This window comes from Glycine soja, chromosome 17 (assembly GCF_004193775.1).
Source record: "Glycine soja cultivar W05 chromosome 17, ASM419377v2, whole genome shotgun sequence".
NCBI lineage: Eukaryota > Viridiplantae > Streptophyta > Magnoliopsida > Fabales > Fabaceae > Glycine > Glycine soja.
In genome coordinates, this window is record NC_041018.1 from 32,628,281 (window position 1) to 32,647,589 (window position 19,309).

Genomic DNA, 19,309 nt, shown 5'->3' on the forward strand with positions numbered 1-19,309 from the left:
TGCATTGTCACTGATAATCCCTATCACCATAGTGTATTACCTAAGAGGATGATATCTCTAGAGGCCGGTAAGGTTACATGAAAATACCCTTGGGAGTTGTCACTAGATAGTGGACTTTTGGATCTTTTCCATTAAGTTCCTGAATTAAGGACACGGAGCAAACTCACCATGTCTGGTTTCCTTGATCACATCATGCATCTTTTCATGGCATCATAATGGACATATCATTCCTGCATTTATCATTTATCATATTCATGCATTGCATTTTCATAAGTCATTGCATTGTCATACATATTCATTTAGCATGTTTTTGTTCAGCCAATTGCATACATTCTGTTATCATGATTCGCATGTTATGCATAATCCTGTTGTATAGTTGTTCATGCCTTGCATTCCCTTCTTCGTCGCCAAAAGTCACAGTAAAGAGTGAAAGTTTACACCGCGTTTTTAGTTTCATGTGTTGGGTACCATGGTAATAGCTATAAATAAACCATGTAGGGTTTTTCAATCCTTTCTCCCAAAAATGATTGAAATCTCATGAACATGGTACCCAATGCATTGTTAACAAGAAAAGGGTAGTCTTTCGGGCGTCTTATGTCGATTTGATAAATACATTTGTCATGCATAGCATAACTATGCCCGGATCATGATAGGTTGTTGAAATATTGGCGATCAAAATTTCTATTCCTATGAACATAGGGTCGAACTAAGCGCAGTCTTTTAAGAAAAGGATTTTATCAAGTCAAGGTCAAAGTATGGAAGTAACCAGCTTGTGAAAGTTGGGGCAGAAGATGGGTCGAATTTACATAGCTTCTTTGACTATTGCCAACACATGATTGAGCTAATAACTTAATAAATTAGGAACCATTGATGTGTCATGCATAACATAACTATGCCGTGATCATTCATCATATCTCCTCTATGATAGGTTGTTGAAATATTGGCGATCAAAATTTCTATTCCTACGAACATAGGGTCGAACCAAGCGCAATCTTTTAAGAAAAGGATTTTATCAAGGCAAGGTCAAAGTATGGAAGTAACCAGCTTGCGAAAGTTAGGACAGAAGATGGGTCGAATTTACATAGCTTTTTTAACTACTGCCAACACATGATTGAGCTAATAACTTACAAAATTAGGAACTATTCATGTGTCCATGTTTTATTTCCAGTTTCACTTTGACTCTAACGAGATTTAATTCGACCCTATGTTCTACTGAATGTTCTATGTAAAATTCGCAATACTTCAGCAACGTACCATTCACATGCATTCATGCTTGTTTGTCTTTCCACTTTGGTTGCATTGCTCATTACATTCTTTCCTTGAAATCAAAATCGTAATAATTGTAACCAAAGAGAAAGGTCACGCTTTATGACACCCTTACCAGACGCATGCTAAGGCCAGAATAATAAGTGAAATCGAAGAAGTACAGGAACAAATAAAGGTCGATATGGAGGCCATGAAGGAACAAATGACAACAATGATGGAAGCAATGATGAGCATGAGGAAGATGATGGAGGATAACACTGCTATAGTTATTGCTGCGAGTACTGCTACTGAGATGGACCCGATTCACCCAGCTGGTTTCAATCAAGTGAATCATCCAGTCTCAGATGTAGTAGGTCAAGAAGGTGAGGTAGTGAAAAATGCATATGGGCCTCATCATGTTCAGGTTCAGAGCAAGCATTTCTTCCCACCATATGGGTTGCCTCCTAATTATACACCGCCCACTATTATATGTTGGATCAAGTGGCCTCAGAATAATTAAGAAGGGGGGTTGAATTAATTATTCCTAAACCTTTACTAATTAAAAAATTACTCTTCTAAGGCTTTTACTAAATTTTTAAGAGAATGAGGAGTAGAAGAGAAACTTAACAGAAAATAAAAGCGGGAATTAAATGCACATCGGAAAGTAAAAGAGTAGGGAAGAAGGAAACAAACACACAAGAGTTTTTATACTGGTTCGACAACAACCCGTGCCTATATCCAGTCCCCAAGCGACCTGCGGTCCTTGAGATTTCTTTCAACCTTGTAAAAAATCCTTTTACAAGCAAAGATCCACAAGGGATGTACCCTCCCTTGTTCTCTTTGAAACCCTAGTGGATGTACCCTCCACTAGAATTGATCCACAAGAGATGTACCCTCTCTTGTTCTCAGTTAAACCCAAGTAGATGTACCCTCTACTTGTACCACAAAGGATGTACCCTCCAATGTGTTAAGACAAAGATCTCAGGCTGTTAAACCTTTGATACTTTATGAATGGGGATACAAAAGAATTCTCAGGCGGTTAGTCCTTTGAACACTTTTGTATTAGGGAAAGGGAAGAATCAAAAGAATTCTCAAACTGTGTCGTTTTGAATTCTTTGACAAGGGAGAAGGGAGATACAAAAGAATTCAGGCGGTTAGTCCTTTGTTCTTTTGGAAAAGGGAGAAGAGAGACACAAAAAGAATTCAGGCGGTTAGTCCTTGGCGAATTCTTTTTGGCAAAGGGAGAAGAGAATGAAAAGATGAATAGCACAAGTTTTCAAGGTTTGGAAAACCAGAAAACTTCAGAAAGCTTTTGGTACAAAGAAGAAGAAGAAGTTCAAAGAGATTCAAGGCTTGTAAAGGATTGTAAGAAATTGATTGGAAAAGTATTCAAGATTATTGAAATGCAAAACAAAGTCTTGCTTTTATAGACTCTTCATGTCTGGTCAAGACAACCATTAGAAGAGTTATGACTTTTAGAAAAACTTAAAAACCAATTTGAAAAGTCGAAAAACTATTTGAAGAGTTACATCTTTTGATTTTATTCAGAAACAATCACTGGTAATCGATTACCAAATTAGTGTAATCGATTACACAAAGCTTTTATGTGAAAGGATGTGACTTTTCACTTTTGAATTTGAATTTCAACGTTCAAAGGCGCTGGTAATCGATTACCAAAACATTGTAATCGATTACAACTTTTTGAAATTAATTGGAACGTTGTAAATTCAGTTTGAAAACTTTTCAAAACAATTTTGTTACTGGTAATCGATTACACCAATCTGGTAATCAATTACCAGAGAGTAAAAACTCTTTGGTAAACAGGTTTTGAGAAAAATCACGTGCTACTCAATTTTTGAGAAAAACTTTTCATACTTATCTTGATTAAGCCTTCTTTTGATTCTTGAATCTTGAGTCTTGAATCTTGATCTTGATTCTTGAGATCTTGAACCTTGAATCTTGATTCTTGACTCTTAACTTTCTTCTTGAGTCTTGAATTCTTCTTGATTCTATCTTGAACTCTTGAATTGTTCTTGATTCACTTGAGTTGTTCTTTGATTGGTCTTTGAGCTTTTTGTCATCACCTTTGTCATCATCTTTTGTTATCATCATTGTTATCATCAAAACACCTTTGAATCACCTTTGATTCACCATGAAGCTTTGCTTCTACATTATATATGCTTATGGTGAGAATATCAACAATTTTGAACCCGTACTCATTGAGAATCAACAACCCCAATCTGATCATGCACATGTCTCTCAACCCATGGGGGAAACACATGAAGTTCCCCAAGACCATACTCTGGTCGAGTTCAGGGTTTATCCAGGATATACCACAGAAGGGCAGGCTTTTTTTGGCATCCCTGTGATGAACGCTCTTGGAACATCTCAATGTCGACCGTTATCATAACCCTTGCATTTTGTAAGGGGAGAGGGGCCTTCCACAGTACTTGAGAAGGAAAGGATTGAGCATATGGAGGAGATGCTATGCGCCATTGAAGGAGGAGGAAATTATGCCTTTGCTAACATGGCAGAGTCGTGCTTGGTACTCGACATGGTTATTCCTCCAAAGTTCAAGGTGCCAGATTTTGATAAGTACAAGGGAACCACTTGCCCAAAGAATCACCTAAAAATGTATTGTAGGAAGATGGGGGCGTATGCAAAAGATGAAAAGTTGTTGATGCATTTCTTCCAAGAGAGTTTTGCTGGGGCAGCTATTACCTGATATACTAACCTGGAACCTTCCCAGGTCCATTCCTGGAAGAACCTAATGGCTGCTTTCATTAGGCAGTATTAGTATAACTCTGATATGGATGGCTCTAGATAGAATGCAACTACAAAATATGTGCAAGAAGGCAATGAATCTTTCAAAGAATACGCTCAAAAGTGGAGAGATCTAGTAGCTCAAGTAGCGCCCCCGATGATGGAGAGAGAGATGATAACAATGATAGTGGACACAATGCCAGTGTTTTGCTATGAGAAGATGATAGATTACATGCCTTCAAGTTTTGCATATTTAGTGTTTGCTGGCGAAAGGATCGAAATGGGTCTGAGAAGAGGGAAATTTGATTATGCTGCTATTGCGAGTTCTAGTAATAGAAGACTTGGGATGAATGGAGGGAATAAGAAGGAGGGAGAAACCCATGTTGTGACTGTCGTTCCTACATGGCCAAATTTCCCACTAGCCCCCTTTAAATCCCATGTACCAATATCCTTCCCAACAATATCAATACTTAGCCAATATCAATCTTTCCCATTACTCACCACCCTACCAACCAAGAATGCCCAATCATCCACAAAGGCCACCCCTAAATCAGCCACAAAATCCAATTGCTGAACATACAAGACCAAACACCACCCTGAATACCAATCAAAATACCAACCAGGGAAGGAACTTTCCAGAAAATAAGCCTATAGAATTCACCCCAATTCCAATGTTGTATGCTGACTTACTCCCGTATCTGCTCAATAATGCAATGGTAGTCGTGAGCCCATCAAAGATTCCTCAACCTCCATTTTGCAGAGGATACAACTCCAATGTGACATGTGCTTATCATGGGGGAGTTCTGGGCATTCCATTGAGCATTTTATGACCCTGAAATATAAGGTGCAAAGTCTAATGAATCTAGGCTGGCTGAGATTTGAGGAGGAGAGTTGCTTGTGAATTATGATGTCGTCAAGCAATACTATGCATGATGCTTGGGGCAATTTGAAGGTTGTTGTTAAATGTTTCCAATGACTCATTAGGATTTTCAGGTTTAGGCTTTTACTGTAAACAACAATCGCAATGTTAATAATATGGATGAATTTGATGTTGTTATCTCTCATTCTCTCACAATTACATCTTTGCTTATTTAACTTTCACTGGAATGTGAATGTACATCGTTGGTTTGTTTGCTCAAGTGACTTGCACTCCTGAGTTGATATCCAAGTCCGCCCAATCAGAAATTGCACGTTCTACACGTTTGGTGGGGTGCCATTAGTGACGAGTAAAGTTGAATAAACATTTGGTTAACTGTGTTTCCAAATCGAAAAATAAGAACTATAGACATTTATGTGACCTCATCTTATCATTCTTAAAAGTTGTCTTTCTCGAGAAAAAAAATGATTTGTGAAGAACAAGAATCATTTGATTTAATCTGTCAATTGAAAATCCTTCAAATATTTCTTGTCCTTGAAAATTCTTTTTCAAGAACTTGCACAATTTCTTTCATTTCTTCTTGCTACAAGGTCATGACAATCGACAACAACATATACCTCCGAACCCTACAATGGGGCAATGACAGGCACCATGCATGAGCTTCAAGCGAACCTAGGGGCAGACAAGAAGTCCTCACCCGTTAGGTTGAAAACCGAAAAGGGTGGCCTAGGCAAAAGTTAGGGAAATCAAAAAGGGAAAAACAATCAGGGACGTGTTATCAAAGGTTTTGTCCCAAAATCCAAACTGTAAAAGTCTATAGTCAAGATTTGAAATGACACATAGCCGTGTTTCATCATCCCAAACACTAATTTATCCCTTGTTACCCCTTTCGAGCCAAAGCATATTTATTTTTCTTTAAAAAAACAAAAACAAAAAAACAACAACAAAAAACCCTAAGTAGGAACCATAGCTAAACTGGCGGAAAGAGCAATGCAAACAACACATGCATGAGGTTTACCAAGCTCTAGGTTGAGCAACAATGATGTTAAGAAAAAAAGGAGGCAACTCCGCCAAAGGCGAGCAAGGCAAAAGGAGACAAAAGATCTCCAAATTTTACAAGGAAGGCACAAATGTGCAATAAAGGTTAATGAATAAGACAAAAGGAGTAGAGCCCAACCCAAAAAAGTTGGAATGAATGAAAGTACAAACAAGGTTCTTAAGGTTCTTACTCAATATAACCCTTAAACACTCTTTGAGCCTCTCTAATCCTTTCTTTCATAGCCTTCTTACCCCTGACCATGTTACAAGCTCAATAAAGTCCATGTGGATCAAGGAAAGACTAATGTTGCTTTTGAGTTAGGATTTTGGAATAGAACCCGCACACTCTTATGATTGCCAAAAAACCTTGAGGTTTGCACTTGCACGTTTGAGAAGAAAACTCATTTGACCAGGAGCTCATAGGAAATGCCCAAAGACCATTGTGATAGTAGGGTACATCTGATGTTAGTCTCTCATGTAAACTCCTTAGGATTCCTTTCGAATCCAAGGGTAGCCTTTGTTATATAAATTCTTGCATGGTCAACCCATGTCATCAAGTTTCAGCGGGATCGACAAACCCTTGACATCACTCTATGACCTTAAATTAGGAAAGTTTCACTTGGTCATATACCAAAGTGTATTGTCATCCTTCAATGGTGCATGCGATCGGTCCCAAAGCCTTATATTTTCTTGATGTGCAGAATAATCAAAGTTTTTAAACAAAAAGGGATGAACTTTAGGATCAATATTTTAGTTGATTGATTAAAATGTAAAATGGTTCCACTGCCATCATCCAAAATTGTCAAGCGATTAAGTCAAACAATATATACACTCTGAGGGAGTCTTCGTAGGGATCTACAAAAGATAGGATGAGATTGCATGAATTATCACGTATTTGAGAAAGAGGTGGCCAATCTGTGTTCTTCACAAAAAAAAACACAAACAAAAAAAATCACAAAAGAGGGAAAGAATGTCATGAGCATTGCACAATTTTCATGATTCAAAACCTTTTGCATTGATAGATACAAAGCCTACATTTAATGCATTTCAGGATGAAATTTGCATGCCTCTGCATTCCATAACTCATGCTCCATATTAGGCTATAAGTGCATAGATTTCTCTTTATATGCTAGTTTCCAAAATCCAATGTCTTATCTTTTGAGTTTGGGATGAGTGACCCTTTTAAAGAGTCAACCTCTTGCTTTCTTATACGGTTGAGTCCTTGGGTACTAGTACCTATTGGCATGTTTCATATGACTTAGTGTCCTCTGTCTTTATGCTTTTATAGGACCCAACGTCCTCGCCTTTATGTTTCCATAGGACTCAATGTCCTCGCCTTTATTTTTCATAGGACTCAATGTCCTCTGTCTTTATGTTTACGTTGGATTCAACGTCCTATTCTTGTTTCAATTCATGAAAATGAGAGTAGGACCTGCACTAACAGCTATTGGCACATGTATAAAAAAATTATTGTTGACTGAAATTTATTTGGATTTAAAAAGAGGTGAAAGGAATGAAAGAGGGGATGTAGTTTACCTAATTTCTTTAATAAATTAAAAAGGATGTAGCTTTTAATTTTAAAAAAATAATCTAAAAACCTTGTAACATTTTCTGTGAGAACAGAGAGAGACATCTCTGTTTTAAAGGTGTTCTCCTTTGCTATAAAGCCTCTACACCAGTGATGAGAAATTCTTTCCTTTTTAGAATTTAGATTAATTAAAAATACATTTATCCCTCTTGGAATTTACACTAATATTGTTGCTGTTACAGGATTTAGTATTATATTTTTATAAAGCATGTATTATTATTGTCTACAAAATAGTCTTCTTGCTGATACAAAATTTGTTGCGACAACAATCTCATTATGCCTAACTTCATCTAAATTACTCATTCCTTGAGTTTATGCATATGAGGCTTATTCCTTCTAACTCTAAATAAGTTTTTTCTTTATTTGTTTTCTTCAAATTAAACATGAGAATCAAAGCTTCAATATGTACCAGAACAACAAAGTAATTGTAGGTTTGTTGTGTTTTGAAAAGGCTTTGTAAGTAAATCAAGGTTATATAATATAACTTGGTTTGGGTGTCATTGATAACAGAGCTTTTATATCTTAAAAGCCTATGTACCACAACAATGGTGGTTCTTCCTACCATAGTCCTATCAAGTGCTTCTTGCAGAACTTGTTCTGATTGCACATCCAGGGCACTTGTTGCCTCATCAAGAAGTAGTATCTTTGGGTTGCGAATTATGACCCTTGCAATTGCAATTCTCTGCTTTTGTCCTCCTGATAGCTGCATTCCCCTTTCTCCATATTCAATAGTATCTTTGGATAAGCAAAGTCAACATTCTTTAACTCTATTTTTCCACTCATCTTTTCCAACTTGATGTCGTTAGTGTTATCTCCAGCCTAACCAAAGAAACAGGTTGATTCATTGGTTAAAGTTGTATCATATAATATCAATGATATGCAAGCAAAGTTGTATTTATGACTTCTAATGTGCGGATAAGATTACTCATTTGAATGTCGTCGTTAGTGTTGTACGACTTCTTTTGTTGGCTGAGAAGAAAGAGATTTTCCTCTTACATGTGATGTTGTACGACAGCTCGTTGTGCTAATTAAATTTCACTCTTATCTGTATTTGGTTGGTCTTGGATTGTTTAGTCAAAAATAATTTTTTTTTCATTGGTCATAAATAATATGCAACAATATATGTTTATTTGAGTTTTTTCATTTAATTTTGGGGCAGTAAGCAAACTTTTGCAACATACTTCTTGCCAATGGGAGTCATTCTTAATTAATTTTATATATATATATATATATATATATATATATATATATATATTTATGTAATTATCTACAATTGGAAAGAATTTATTTGTACTGTTGCTTCACCTAGCTATTTTAGTTTGACGTATATATTCTAATTTTATTACTTGGATTTTGCAGGAGAAGTTTGCTACATGAATACCAGCCCTTTTATTTAATCTTCAAATAGACACACTATGGTATATGTTGTACTCTTTTTTTTTGGCTGATTGAGTTTTCATGCATGCCTAATTGGTTGACTATTTGACATATTTATGGTTGACAAAATAATTATTGAAATTACAGTGCTGATTTAGGCCTTCAGGGATTCCCACCCAAGGATTTGCACTATACCTTTCTTCCTCAATTCAGACTAGTGTTCTACATCCGAATCAGAGAGTATTCAAAGGTACGACTTCTTTATTGAATGTTCTCCGGATATTGATCATTTTATACAATAATGGACATTGAATTAATTCTAGAATTCAAGAATAATAGAGGTATAGAAATGAAAGGCAACACAAGGTGTTTCACAGATCCTGCTATTTTCTTTCCTTTTTCTACTCTATCTAATTTTGTTCTTTTGGCGATATGGGTTAACTTGTTGTTTTGGTTTCTTTTTATTCCCTTAGTTTGAAGTAAGGATGGAATCCTATGAAAGATACCTGTAGGAAACGAAAATCATGATTTGAAGTAAGGATGACCTCCTATGAAAGATTCCCTTAGTTTTTGTGTTTATGCTCCCTAGTTTGGTTTGGTTTTAATCTTGTCCATGTCTCGAGCCTAAAACCATTGACTTCGTACTGCAATAAGCAAATCCATTAGGCCAGGTTGAGGACAGACATTTGTGCTCCCTGGTGTTCTCTGGCTTTTGTTCTTTGGTGTTAAAAAAGTTAGTATTAAGGGTTTACGTTGTCATCATCAGCCCACGCTCCCCTATCCTACTAGATAATGCTCTTCCTCAACACTCTCATTCAAGATCTTATTTATTTCTGCTCGTTGGGAACAATAAAGGAATCAAACACTGCCCTGTCCCTGAGTTGGTGTATCGACATGTGTTATAGAGACACTTAGATAGTGAAAGCTAGGGAGAAAAAAAAAGGTAATCAAGAGAGTGAGATTAATGTATGTAAGGGCATAAAAGAATCACGTAGACTAAAACCAAACATAGTATGAAATATCCAAGTAGAGCCATACTTTTTTTAACATGTGACAAATTAAAATTTCCAAGGAATTCTAGCTAAATTGATGTGTGTATATGTCTCTTTGATGGTTCTGGTTGTCTAGTTAATGTATCTCACTAATGGTTCTGGTTGTTGTGTTACCCATGGTAGTTTTGATCATTTGCTCCACCTTGAATTGAATTTATTGTGAACTGCTGATTGTATTTTACACTTGTAGTTTGATCTCCTATTTTTAATTTAACTTTGGATTATGTATGCAAAGCAAAGCAAGCCCGTTTCATGTTTTTAATTTATTTTTATAGCTTTTTTAGATGAAAGTTAGATAGTTTGTGGTTAACAAAATATCATGGGAAATTTGATGACCAATGATGGAGTGGTACGACAATATTAGATGATGTCGTGATTCTTTTATGTAGAAAAAAGTGGTACAACCAATGAATTTTTAATTGCAGGTTATTAAATATTTAACATCGTTTCTTAACTGAGCACCGATGTGGAAATCGCTATTTTACATCATTTCTTATGATAACACCGATGTAGAAGGTCTAACTTTTACATCATTTCTTAACTGAGCACTGATGTAGAAGGTCTAACTTCTACATCATTTCTTAACTGAGCACCGATGTGGAAAAGCGCTATTTTACATCGTTTTCTTTGATAACACTGATGTAGAAGGTCTAACTTCTACATCGTTTCTTAACTAAGCACCGATGTGGAAAAGTGTTATTTTACATCGTTTTCTATGATAACATCGATGTAGAAGGTCTAACTTCTACATCGTTTCTTAAGTAAGCACCGATGTGAAAAAATGTTGTCTTTCTACAACGGTGGTTAGAGGACCAATGTTGAAATTTTTAACTTTTAACAACATCATATTCAACATCGATTGACCACCGATGTAAAATGTGTTTTTCCACAGATGTTGAAACTGCCTTTTCTAGTAGTGTTAGGACAACTGATGTAGAAATCCGGCATTTTAAGACGGGTTTAGAGACCAACCCATCTTAGAATGGACACATTCTACATCGGTTCGACACCATAACCGATGTAGAATGATTAGAATTTTAAGACGGGTGTGGCTCGAGACCTGTCTTTGAACCGCACCATTCTAAGACGGTCGTTCAACCGATGTAGAAAGACGCGGGTGTTTCAATGACGCCGGCTACAATGACGCATGATAATCGATGTAGAAAGGTGCTTTTAAGCGATGTAAAAAGGTAATTTTGTAGTAGTGTCACCACCACATCCACACCCTTAATCTTGGAGTCACCTCTCTACCTGTCTTTATCCTTATGTACCACTCCGTACCATACAATAATTTTTGAAATTACATTGTTTTTGCTTTTAAAGAGAGGTAAACCCAAACAAAGTAGTTATTTGCTTATTTTACATTGCAAATTAAAGACAAAGAGTTGTCCTATATAGTTTTTTTATTGTATTGAAACACCACATCCCCTCTGCAGTACACACCTCCTTTGTTTTTCTAACCTTGTGTTTTTTATAATCAAAATACAAATGTAGCTCAGCTTCCATTTTTACCAAAGGCAAAGTTTAAAAAAATCTCATAAATTGGATTGAACAACTGCCAATATTTCCCTTCATTGAATGAATGAAATTGATGTAAGGAAACTCAGAGGTTGAAGACGTAGTCATGGAGGGAAATGGGCTATTCAACCGAAAACATCCTTCAGGTCGTTGTTGATAAGAGAGGAGAGAGAAGAGTGAAATTTTTTAAAAAACCAAAATACGGTAATAACCTTAAAATAAAATAATTAAATAAAAGATAATATGATTTTTTTGTCTTAAAATTTGAGTGCAAAGTGCATCTCGTGTTGAAATTAAAGAACTCGCATTCGTGACAATGTTGAACCTTGTTTCCAACACGGTTGTTTTCGGATCCACGCTGACATTGGAGAGAACCTCCATGACCAAAAACTTGTCATAGATAGCCACTCACACTAAACTTTCTGTGCCGCATAAAAAAAAGTTTACACTACTACAAAAGCCATATACTACGACATACTAACAAGGACGGTCCACAGAAAACGGCGTAGAATCTTTAGATTGGAAGTTCAAGGAAGGTTATTTTGAAAACCCGTCTTTGAATTGTTATATTTTTCTCTCTCTCTTATCTTATCTTCTCGGATACACTACTGACCCTTCATTTTCTGTTGACCCTTCATTTTCCTCTCTCATTGTTGCCTTGTATTTCCCTTTCTCTTTATCATTTTCTCTCTCTGGACGGCATGGGTGGATGTGGACCACGAGCTTCACTCCAATGACCTCACCACCTCACGTGCCACTGCCTGAGTGTCATCTCCCTCACCTTTGCGAGCAGCTCTAGGTGCAATTCGAGCAATGCCACCGCCCACAGAAGCGACGAAGTGGACGCGTCCTGCGCCGCAAAGAGGAAGTCGAAGAGGTAGCCACTGATCTCGGCGTCGGTGGAGATCGGCTGCGGCGTGTCTCCGGTGAGCTTGGCCTCCTTGATTTCACTGAGCGTGTCTTGCTCCTTTGGCAGTCGAGCCTCTAATTCTCCGATGAAGTGAGACACTGGCGCCGGCGATTCCTCCCCTCTCATTCCCGACAACCACCTCGCCGACGACAACGAGCACGATCGACACTCGTCCAAGGACCGCGACCGGCACATGTGCTTCTTCTTCACCGACGACCCTAGGGTTTCGCCTCACAACTCCTGGATCTCTCTTGTTTTCACATTACTTCTTCTTCTTGTTGGTTTAGTCTCCCATTTCACCATCTTCAATAATCTCGTTAGTCCTCATCTCTCTGGCTGCATTTTCAGATTCACTACTAAATCACTAATGCATTGCATCCTTCTTTGCCTTTGGGTGTGTGGAAAACGAAATTCCTTATCTGTAATGTGTAGTGTTATTCTGTTTATCTTAAATTGAATTAAACTACCTATTGTTTTGATTTTGATTTGGTAATGCTAAGCTATTGTATAACTTCAGTAATGAGTAGATGTGCAAGTAATGCATGTAATTTATTTTTTTTGGATACCGAAGAAACAATTCAGTTGCAGTTATATTTCTTACTATTATTTTTAGCTAGTTCTTATAATTGAATTTGTGTTCTATTTTTTTGTAGAATGCGCCTTACTTGTGTAAAAAAGATGGGATTGTTCTTCACTGCCCGCATGTAAGTTCTCTAAAGGACCAGTGTTTTGGAGTTTCGTTTCTCCTTCTATATTGTTCAATGCCAATGGTGTTCTTTTCCCATTCACATGGACTCTTTGGTATTATTTTTAGGTTAAAGAATCACCATCACTTTGGGAAAATCCTTTCTCTTCCACAACATCTTGGATGCTTAGCGCCAGGATGGTGTTTTACCAGGTTTCCTTTTTTTTTCTTCTTCTGTTCCTTAATAGATATTTAAGACCTCATTAGCATTGCAAGCCATGCTAAAATAGGGAATTAACAAATAAAGTAATAAGAATATCTTAACCTAGAAGTTGTGACAAATTAACATATTTTGCATTTGTCAGTAGCATCCACTTAGAGCAATTATAAGTGGTATCTCAACAAATCCGTGACTGCAATTCAATTCTTGTTTATGGAGCGAGTGGACCCTTTAACTTTTTTATCACCTTCATCTTCATTAAAAAAGTACTCTGCAAAATCCTTAGGTTTGAAGATTTTTAGTTGTAACTAGGGAGTTCTGTAAAAGTGATCTACAATTTTTTTGTTCTGTTTCTTTCTTCTGTAATATATGTAATTGGGGATTATTGTTGTGTATGTTGTAACAAGGGAGTACCACTGCAATTATTGATATTATTTTTATACCTCCATGTAGAACTTCCTCCTGAAAATGAAACAAATGGCTATATATTCATCCATGCTGAAGGTGGTCTAAATCAGCAAAGAATTGCGGTATGAGATATGTTCTTTCATATGTGATACCCTCTAGCTTAGACTATTTTTCTTTTCTGAAATTCACCTTGAATTTGACATTCTCTTGCATAGCCATCGTTCTCTTGTAGACTGCTGCACTTTAGTTGGAGAATTTCCTTCCACTTGTAAAATATGTGAACATAATGTTCTTCGAACTGTCTGATGTAATTAAAAAGTAAAAGAATAGACCAATTTAACTGTTAAAGTGCTGTCTCAATACTGTACTATTCCCAATTTGGTGCACTAGCAAATAGCAAGCTAGAATTACGTTTAAAATTGGTTTTGAGGCAAATTCAATGTTGCATTTGATCTATGGTGCTGATTTTACTGTCTTGTACATCGAAATGAGCGTTATATGAGTCCGTGGAAAGTTTCATAGAATTATCATATAATATTTATCTATCATATAAGTTTTAAGTATTAAAAAAATATTATTTGATAAAGTATTAAAAAAATATTATTTGATTATGTGGCTGAAAGCAAACTCCATTTGGTAATTATTCATTTCTTCAATTTTTTAAAATCTAATCATTTGGTAATTAATTTAAAAAATTGCACCATTTTGAGTAAGAAAATTAAAAAATTTACTGTAAATATATCACAGAAAAATAAATAAATAATAGTTTAACTCTAGATTTCATAAAGTAAAAATATATTGCGAAAATCTGTCGAAAGTTAATTGCAGCAGGAAATATACATTTGTGCATCATGTCTATGTCCACCCCACATCTGGTTTTTAAATTTGCATTTTCTCCCTCTTCTGCATGTGCCATACCTTCATTGTTTTATTCAGAGGAAATAGCGGTTCACGACTTCCTTCAGCACAATCCTATTGTAGAGGTAACTTTCTTATGCACCTAAATGCTTTTTATTCATCTGACCAAAATACTTGTGTTGTTGGTTAGCTTGAGTACATTGGATTATTATCTCAACTTGAAAACATCTAGCTGAAAATATTATGTGTTTAATACAAAATTAACTTTATTAAAAAAAAGGTTAAAATATTATTGAAAATAAATATAATATATTTTCTTGATTATTCAGAAGTATATCTTGTATAAAAAAAATCTTAGAACCTTATTTTGACAATTCATACACATAGTAAATAAAAATTAAAGCAATGAATATATTAATGATAAAATCATAAAAGAGGATAAAAGAACTAATTAAAATTAATAAAAATATGTTTTTATTACTATTAAGAATAATTTTAGAAAAAAAATATAAATTTAAAATAAATTTACTGTTACCAATTAAATTATTATTAATTTCTTAATTCTTAATTAGGTCTTGAAAAAAAAATCAGAGTGTTAATTAGGTCATGTGCTAGTTGGAAATCTTCAATGCTTAACTTTGTAGACATTGATAAACAAGTTGACTGAGAAGTTTCATGTTTCTAATGCTTGTAGAACAAAGCTAAGGATAATAATTTTGACGATAATGTGGATTTTGTTGTTGGGAATGTGAAACTTATTACCACCAAAGAAGTGTGGGACCAATATTTGGAAGAAGCAAGGAGGGATGGCAAAATTGTAAGTTTCCCTCTTTTTTACTCTGTAGGATAGTAAATTTAATAAGGTAATTATATTTTAGTAATTTTTCTTGATCATGAGAGTTCTCTCTCTTTATTTAATCATAGCTCCCAGTACTATGTTTTTGGACCATTCTTATTGTTATTTGTCTTAAAGGTCTAATAGAAATAAATTTAGAGTTTGTTTGAGATAGTTGTAAAAAATAAATTCTTATGTTACTAAGTCCCAAATCATGGAAACTACTGATAGCAAATAATGCTTTTATTATTTTTTAAATTTAATATTTTTTTTGTCAAAATAACATTCTAAGACGGTGATTAATTAATGACCGTCTTAGAAAGTTACATTTCTAAAACGGTGGTTAGTTAAGCAACATCTTAGAAAGGTATTTTCTAAGACGGTGGTTAACTAACGACCATCTTAAAAGGCAACGTTTTTTTAAGATAGGTTTTATAGGCCCGTTGTAAACTTTCGACGACGTTAGATTCAAAGACGATGCTCCACCATCTTTGTATATTATTTTTCACCGTCTTTGTTTGTGTTTTTTGTAGTAGTATTAGAGTCAAAATCAGAAGGAAAGGGCATCCAAAATGAGATATTAATTGAAGGAGTTAGGAGATGCTAATTAGTATTTTGTTACAAAGCATCGGGTCAGCTTCCCTCTCCAACACATTAATTTTGCACCCCGCCTTTCCTACATCTACACCATATTTTGAAGATAAAGATTAATTTTTACGAAACTGGGACAATTGTGTAAAATACGCACTCATGAGACAATTGTTAAAATACATTCATCATATAAAATAAACTATTATTTAAAATAATTGGGACTATAAGAGGTCATAGGTAACAAAATGACATATACGAGAACAAATAAATAATAAGTAATTTCAAAGACGTAAGAAGAGTTGGATATACGTATATCTATATATATAAATGAGAAAACTTTTATAATGCATGAGAAAATGAGAACATAACTCTTAGATCATAATTATAAAAGATTAACGATTGAGATTAAAACCTGTTTAAGTAAAATCATGTAACCTTCAAATCTACCCCCAGTCAGCGTTTGCGTGGAGCCATTCAGTGTTTCATCATTAATCTGTTACACAGGTTAATATAATAAGTGTTTTATACACTTCAGATATTTAATTTATGGCAGAAATCGAGATGACATCTTTGTTCTGGCACCCACATTATAATTTCATCTCGTAGTTAATTTTCGTTTTCAATGGGTTTGATTGCAGTCTTGCGTTTATTTTATTTTGTATAAACCCCTTTTCTAGTCAATTTATAAATCTCATCAAGTGTTATGATTTACACGAACAAAGCACTCCCTAGTACGACGTGAATGAATGAGGAAGAAGGGGAGATCGGAAGTGACTTTAATTTGCGCAAGTGCTGAAGAAGGGGTAAATATGAAAGTGACACGATTTCACTTAACCATCGGATTAAATCTTATGGTCAAAAAAATTAAAACCTCAATTTAAAAAAAGGCACGTGACTCATAATTCACATTCCCCTTTTATTTTCCTCACGTTTAAAACCCTTCTCTTTATCACGTCGCACGCACGTTGCAGTTTGCACACCCTTCTCTGTTCTTCAGGTCGTGTGCGCAGGAAGGGGAGGCAGCTGAACGTAATTGCTATTCTCTTCCTCACGTAACAATCATAGTTATGCACACCCTTCTTTATACATCACGTTGCAGTTTTGCACACTCTTTTCTATTCTCTTCACGTCGCACGCGAGAGAATAGGAAGAAAAAGACATCTGAAAGTAATTCATATTTTCTTCCTCACGCCGCACCATTCCTGTTCTCTTTCTCAGTCGTTTTGGTCTCTCACAGCGTAACCCTTGTTCACAAAAATATAGCAAGGTTTGTATTTTCTTATTTTAATTACTTTATTTCAATTCTCAATTTCGTGTTGTATTTTGATCAATATTGAAGTTTGAGTGATAATCAAGATGAATTTGGATTCAGTACCATAGAAGACATTTCCAGGCCACAAGTAAGTGAATTATGTACTTTGACTATTAAGTTTACGTTTTTTTTTTTACTTGTTACTTGTTGTAAGTGAATGAAACATTTTAATACCTTACGTTGTTTGTTTCTTATAGGTAGATGAATGGGTGTCATATAGTGATGAAAAATTAAAGCCAAATGTGGGGCAATTATATGATACATGAAGATGGTGAAATTTTTTACACAGCATATTCACACGGTGTTGAATTTAGCATGCGTCCATCAAATGAATTTTGTTTGCTCAAAAGAAGGTTACAAAGTATTTAAAGAACAAGGTGGATTAACCATCAAGGCTAGAAAAATCACTAGAAAGATGTAATGCAAAGGTTGGTTTCTCAATGGTACACGAAGGCAAATATAAGCTTGCCACTAAAGGCCACGTGCGTGCACTTTCTTCACCTACATTAGCTTATTATATACATGCGTAGTAGAGCAAATATTGGACCTTCAAAAACACACCTTGATTATCAAAATGTTGGGTGCACACAAAAGGATTTCCAAAATTGTTTGGGAGATTTGAAGACCTTGATTAAAGATTCCAATGCATATGTCTTTTTTGATAACTTGAAGAGAAAGCAAGAAGCAGATTTCTCATTTTAATATGCATACTAGGTAGACGATGAAGATCGACTGAAACATGTTTTGGGAAAATGATATTTGTGGGAAAAAAGTCTTTGTTCGAGGATGTGATTTCATTTGATACCAGATATGAAACAAATAAGTATTCAATGATTTTTACACCATTTACCATATCAAACCACCATAGACAATGAGTTATTTTTGGAGTTGCCTTTTTAACCGATGATGGGACATAAACCAAATTTTATAGTGATAGATCAAGGTCTTGCCATGAAAATTGCAATAAAGAAAAAAGTTTGTTCATCCACTACTAGAAAAGTGGGATTTTACGACAGCCATTTTACGTCGGTTGATGGAAAACCGGCTTAGAAAGAACATAATGGCATTTTGGTAAATAAATGCAACACCTCTATTACGGTTTTCGGAAAAAACACCTTTAAAAGACCGTAATTCTAAGACGGTTTTTATAAAAACCGCGTTAGAATATGACTACATTTTTTAATATTTCATTTTCTCCCTCCAGCCTCTCGCGTTCTCACTCTTCAACTTCCCTCTCATTCTTCAACTCCGCTTCTAGGGTTCCGCCGTCATCGCTGGTGCCCTCCTCGATGCTCTTCCTCCTCTAGGGTTCCTTAGCCGTCATCGCTGACGCCATCATACCATACATGTAACGTGCTTCATCTTCACTTTTTTTGTTCTTCTTCTTCTTCGTTTTGCTTCTGCCAATTTCGATGTCGGCAATTCCTATTACCTCCAGCTATGCTTCCACCTTTTCTTATTCTGCTGTGTATGCTCTTCATGAGAAAGACACGACACGGCGATGAAGACGGAGAACAGTGGTGTTTGTGTATGTACACTTAATTGTATTTTTGTTTCTGCCCTTTGTCTAGTCTAGTACACTTGTATATGCAAAATCTAGTCTTGTATGCAGTGTCTGTTCTAGCAGTGCGTCTCTCTTTTCCATATATGTAGTTATTTACTTGTAAGTATAAAAAGATGCTTATGAAACTAATATTATCTACAACATTTATTTTCTCCTGAATTCTGCAGTGAAGATGTAATTGTAGCTCTGACTGATATCTTGAAGCTACCTCTAATGGATAAAAGCAATGGTTGCAGCTTCTCTAGCATATCTTCAATTGCTGTCTTTTCAAGTGTTGTTTTTGTTGTCTCCTTGATTTTTGTTCGTCTCCTTTATGTCTTATACTGTAGCAGCAAGCCCTTGAGCAAAAGGGCTTCAAAACCTTTTAGTACCCTTATTATTTTAGGATCAGGTTTGCACTTTCTTTTCCTTCTTTTCCATTCATATCAAAACATTTCATGAGAATTCCACAAATTTATAGTTTTATCT

The 19,309-nt window shown here is 35.4% G+C and overlaps 1 protein-coding gene across 1 annotated transcript; it reads left to right on the forward strand.

Annotated features, from left to right (window-relative positions):
• The first annotated feature begins 1,447 nt into the window (after positions 1–1,447).
• LOC114391657 lies at positions 1,448–13,826 on the forward strand. The gene is made up of 6 exons (XM_028352635.1): positions 1,448–1,669; positions 12,258–12,384; positions 12,464–12,684; positions 13,022–13,072; positions 13,183–13,266; positions 13,727–13,826. Exons 1-6 carry the CDS (start codon positions 1,448–1,450, stop codon positions 13,784–13,786), a joined length of 765 nt encoding a protein of 254 aa, XP_028208436.1. The 3' UTR covers positions 13,787–13,826.
• Positions 13,827–19,309: the final 5,483 nt, after the last annotated feature.

What these genes read in the sequence shown, in the direction of transcription:
- LOC114391657 (XM_028352635.1), top strand. Translation starts at nt 1,448, where the DNA reads ATGGAGGCCATGAAGGAACAAATGACAACAATGATGGAAGCAATGATG. An exon ending in TCGGCTGCGGCGTGTCTCCG is followed by an intron (nt 12,385 to 12,463) that starts GTGAGCTTGGCC and finishes CGATGAAGTGAG; the next exon opens with ACACTGGCGCCGGCGATTCC. An exon ending in TTGTTCTTCACTGCCCGCAT is followed by an intron (nt 13,073 to 13,182) that starts GTAAGTTCTCTA and finishes TATTATTTTTAG; the next exon opens with GTTAAAGAATCACCATCACT.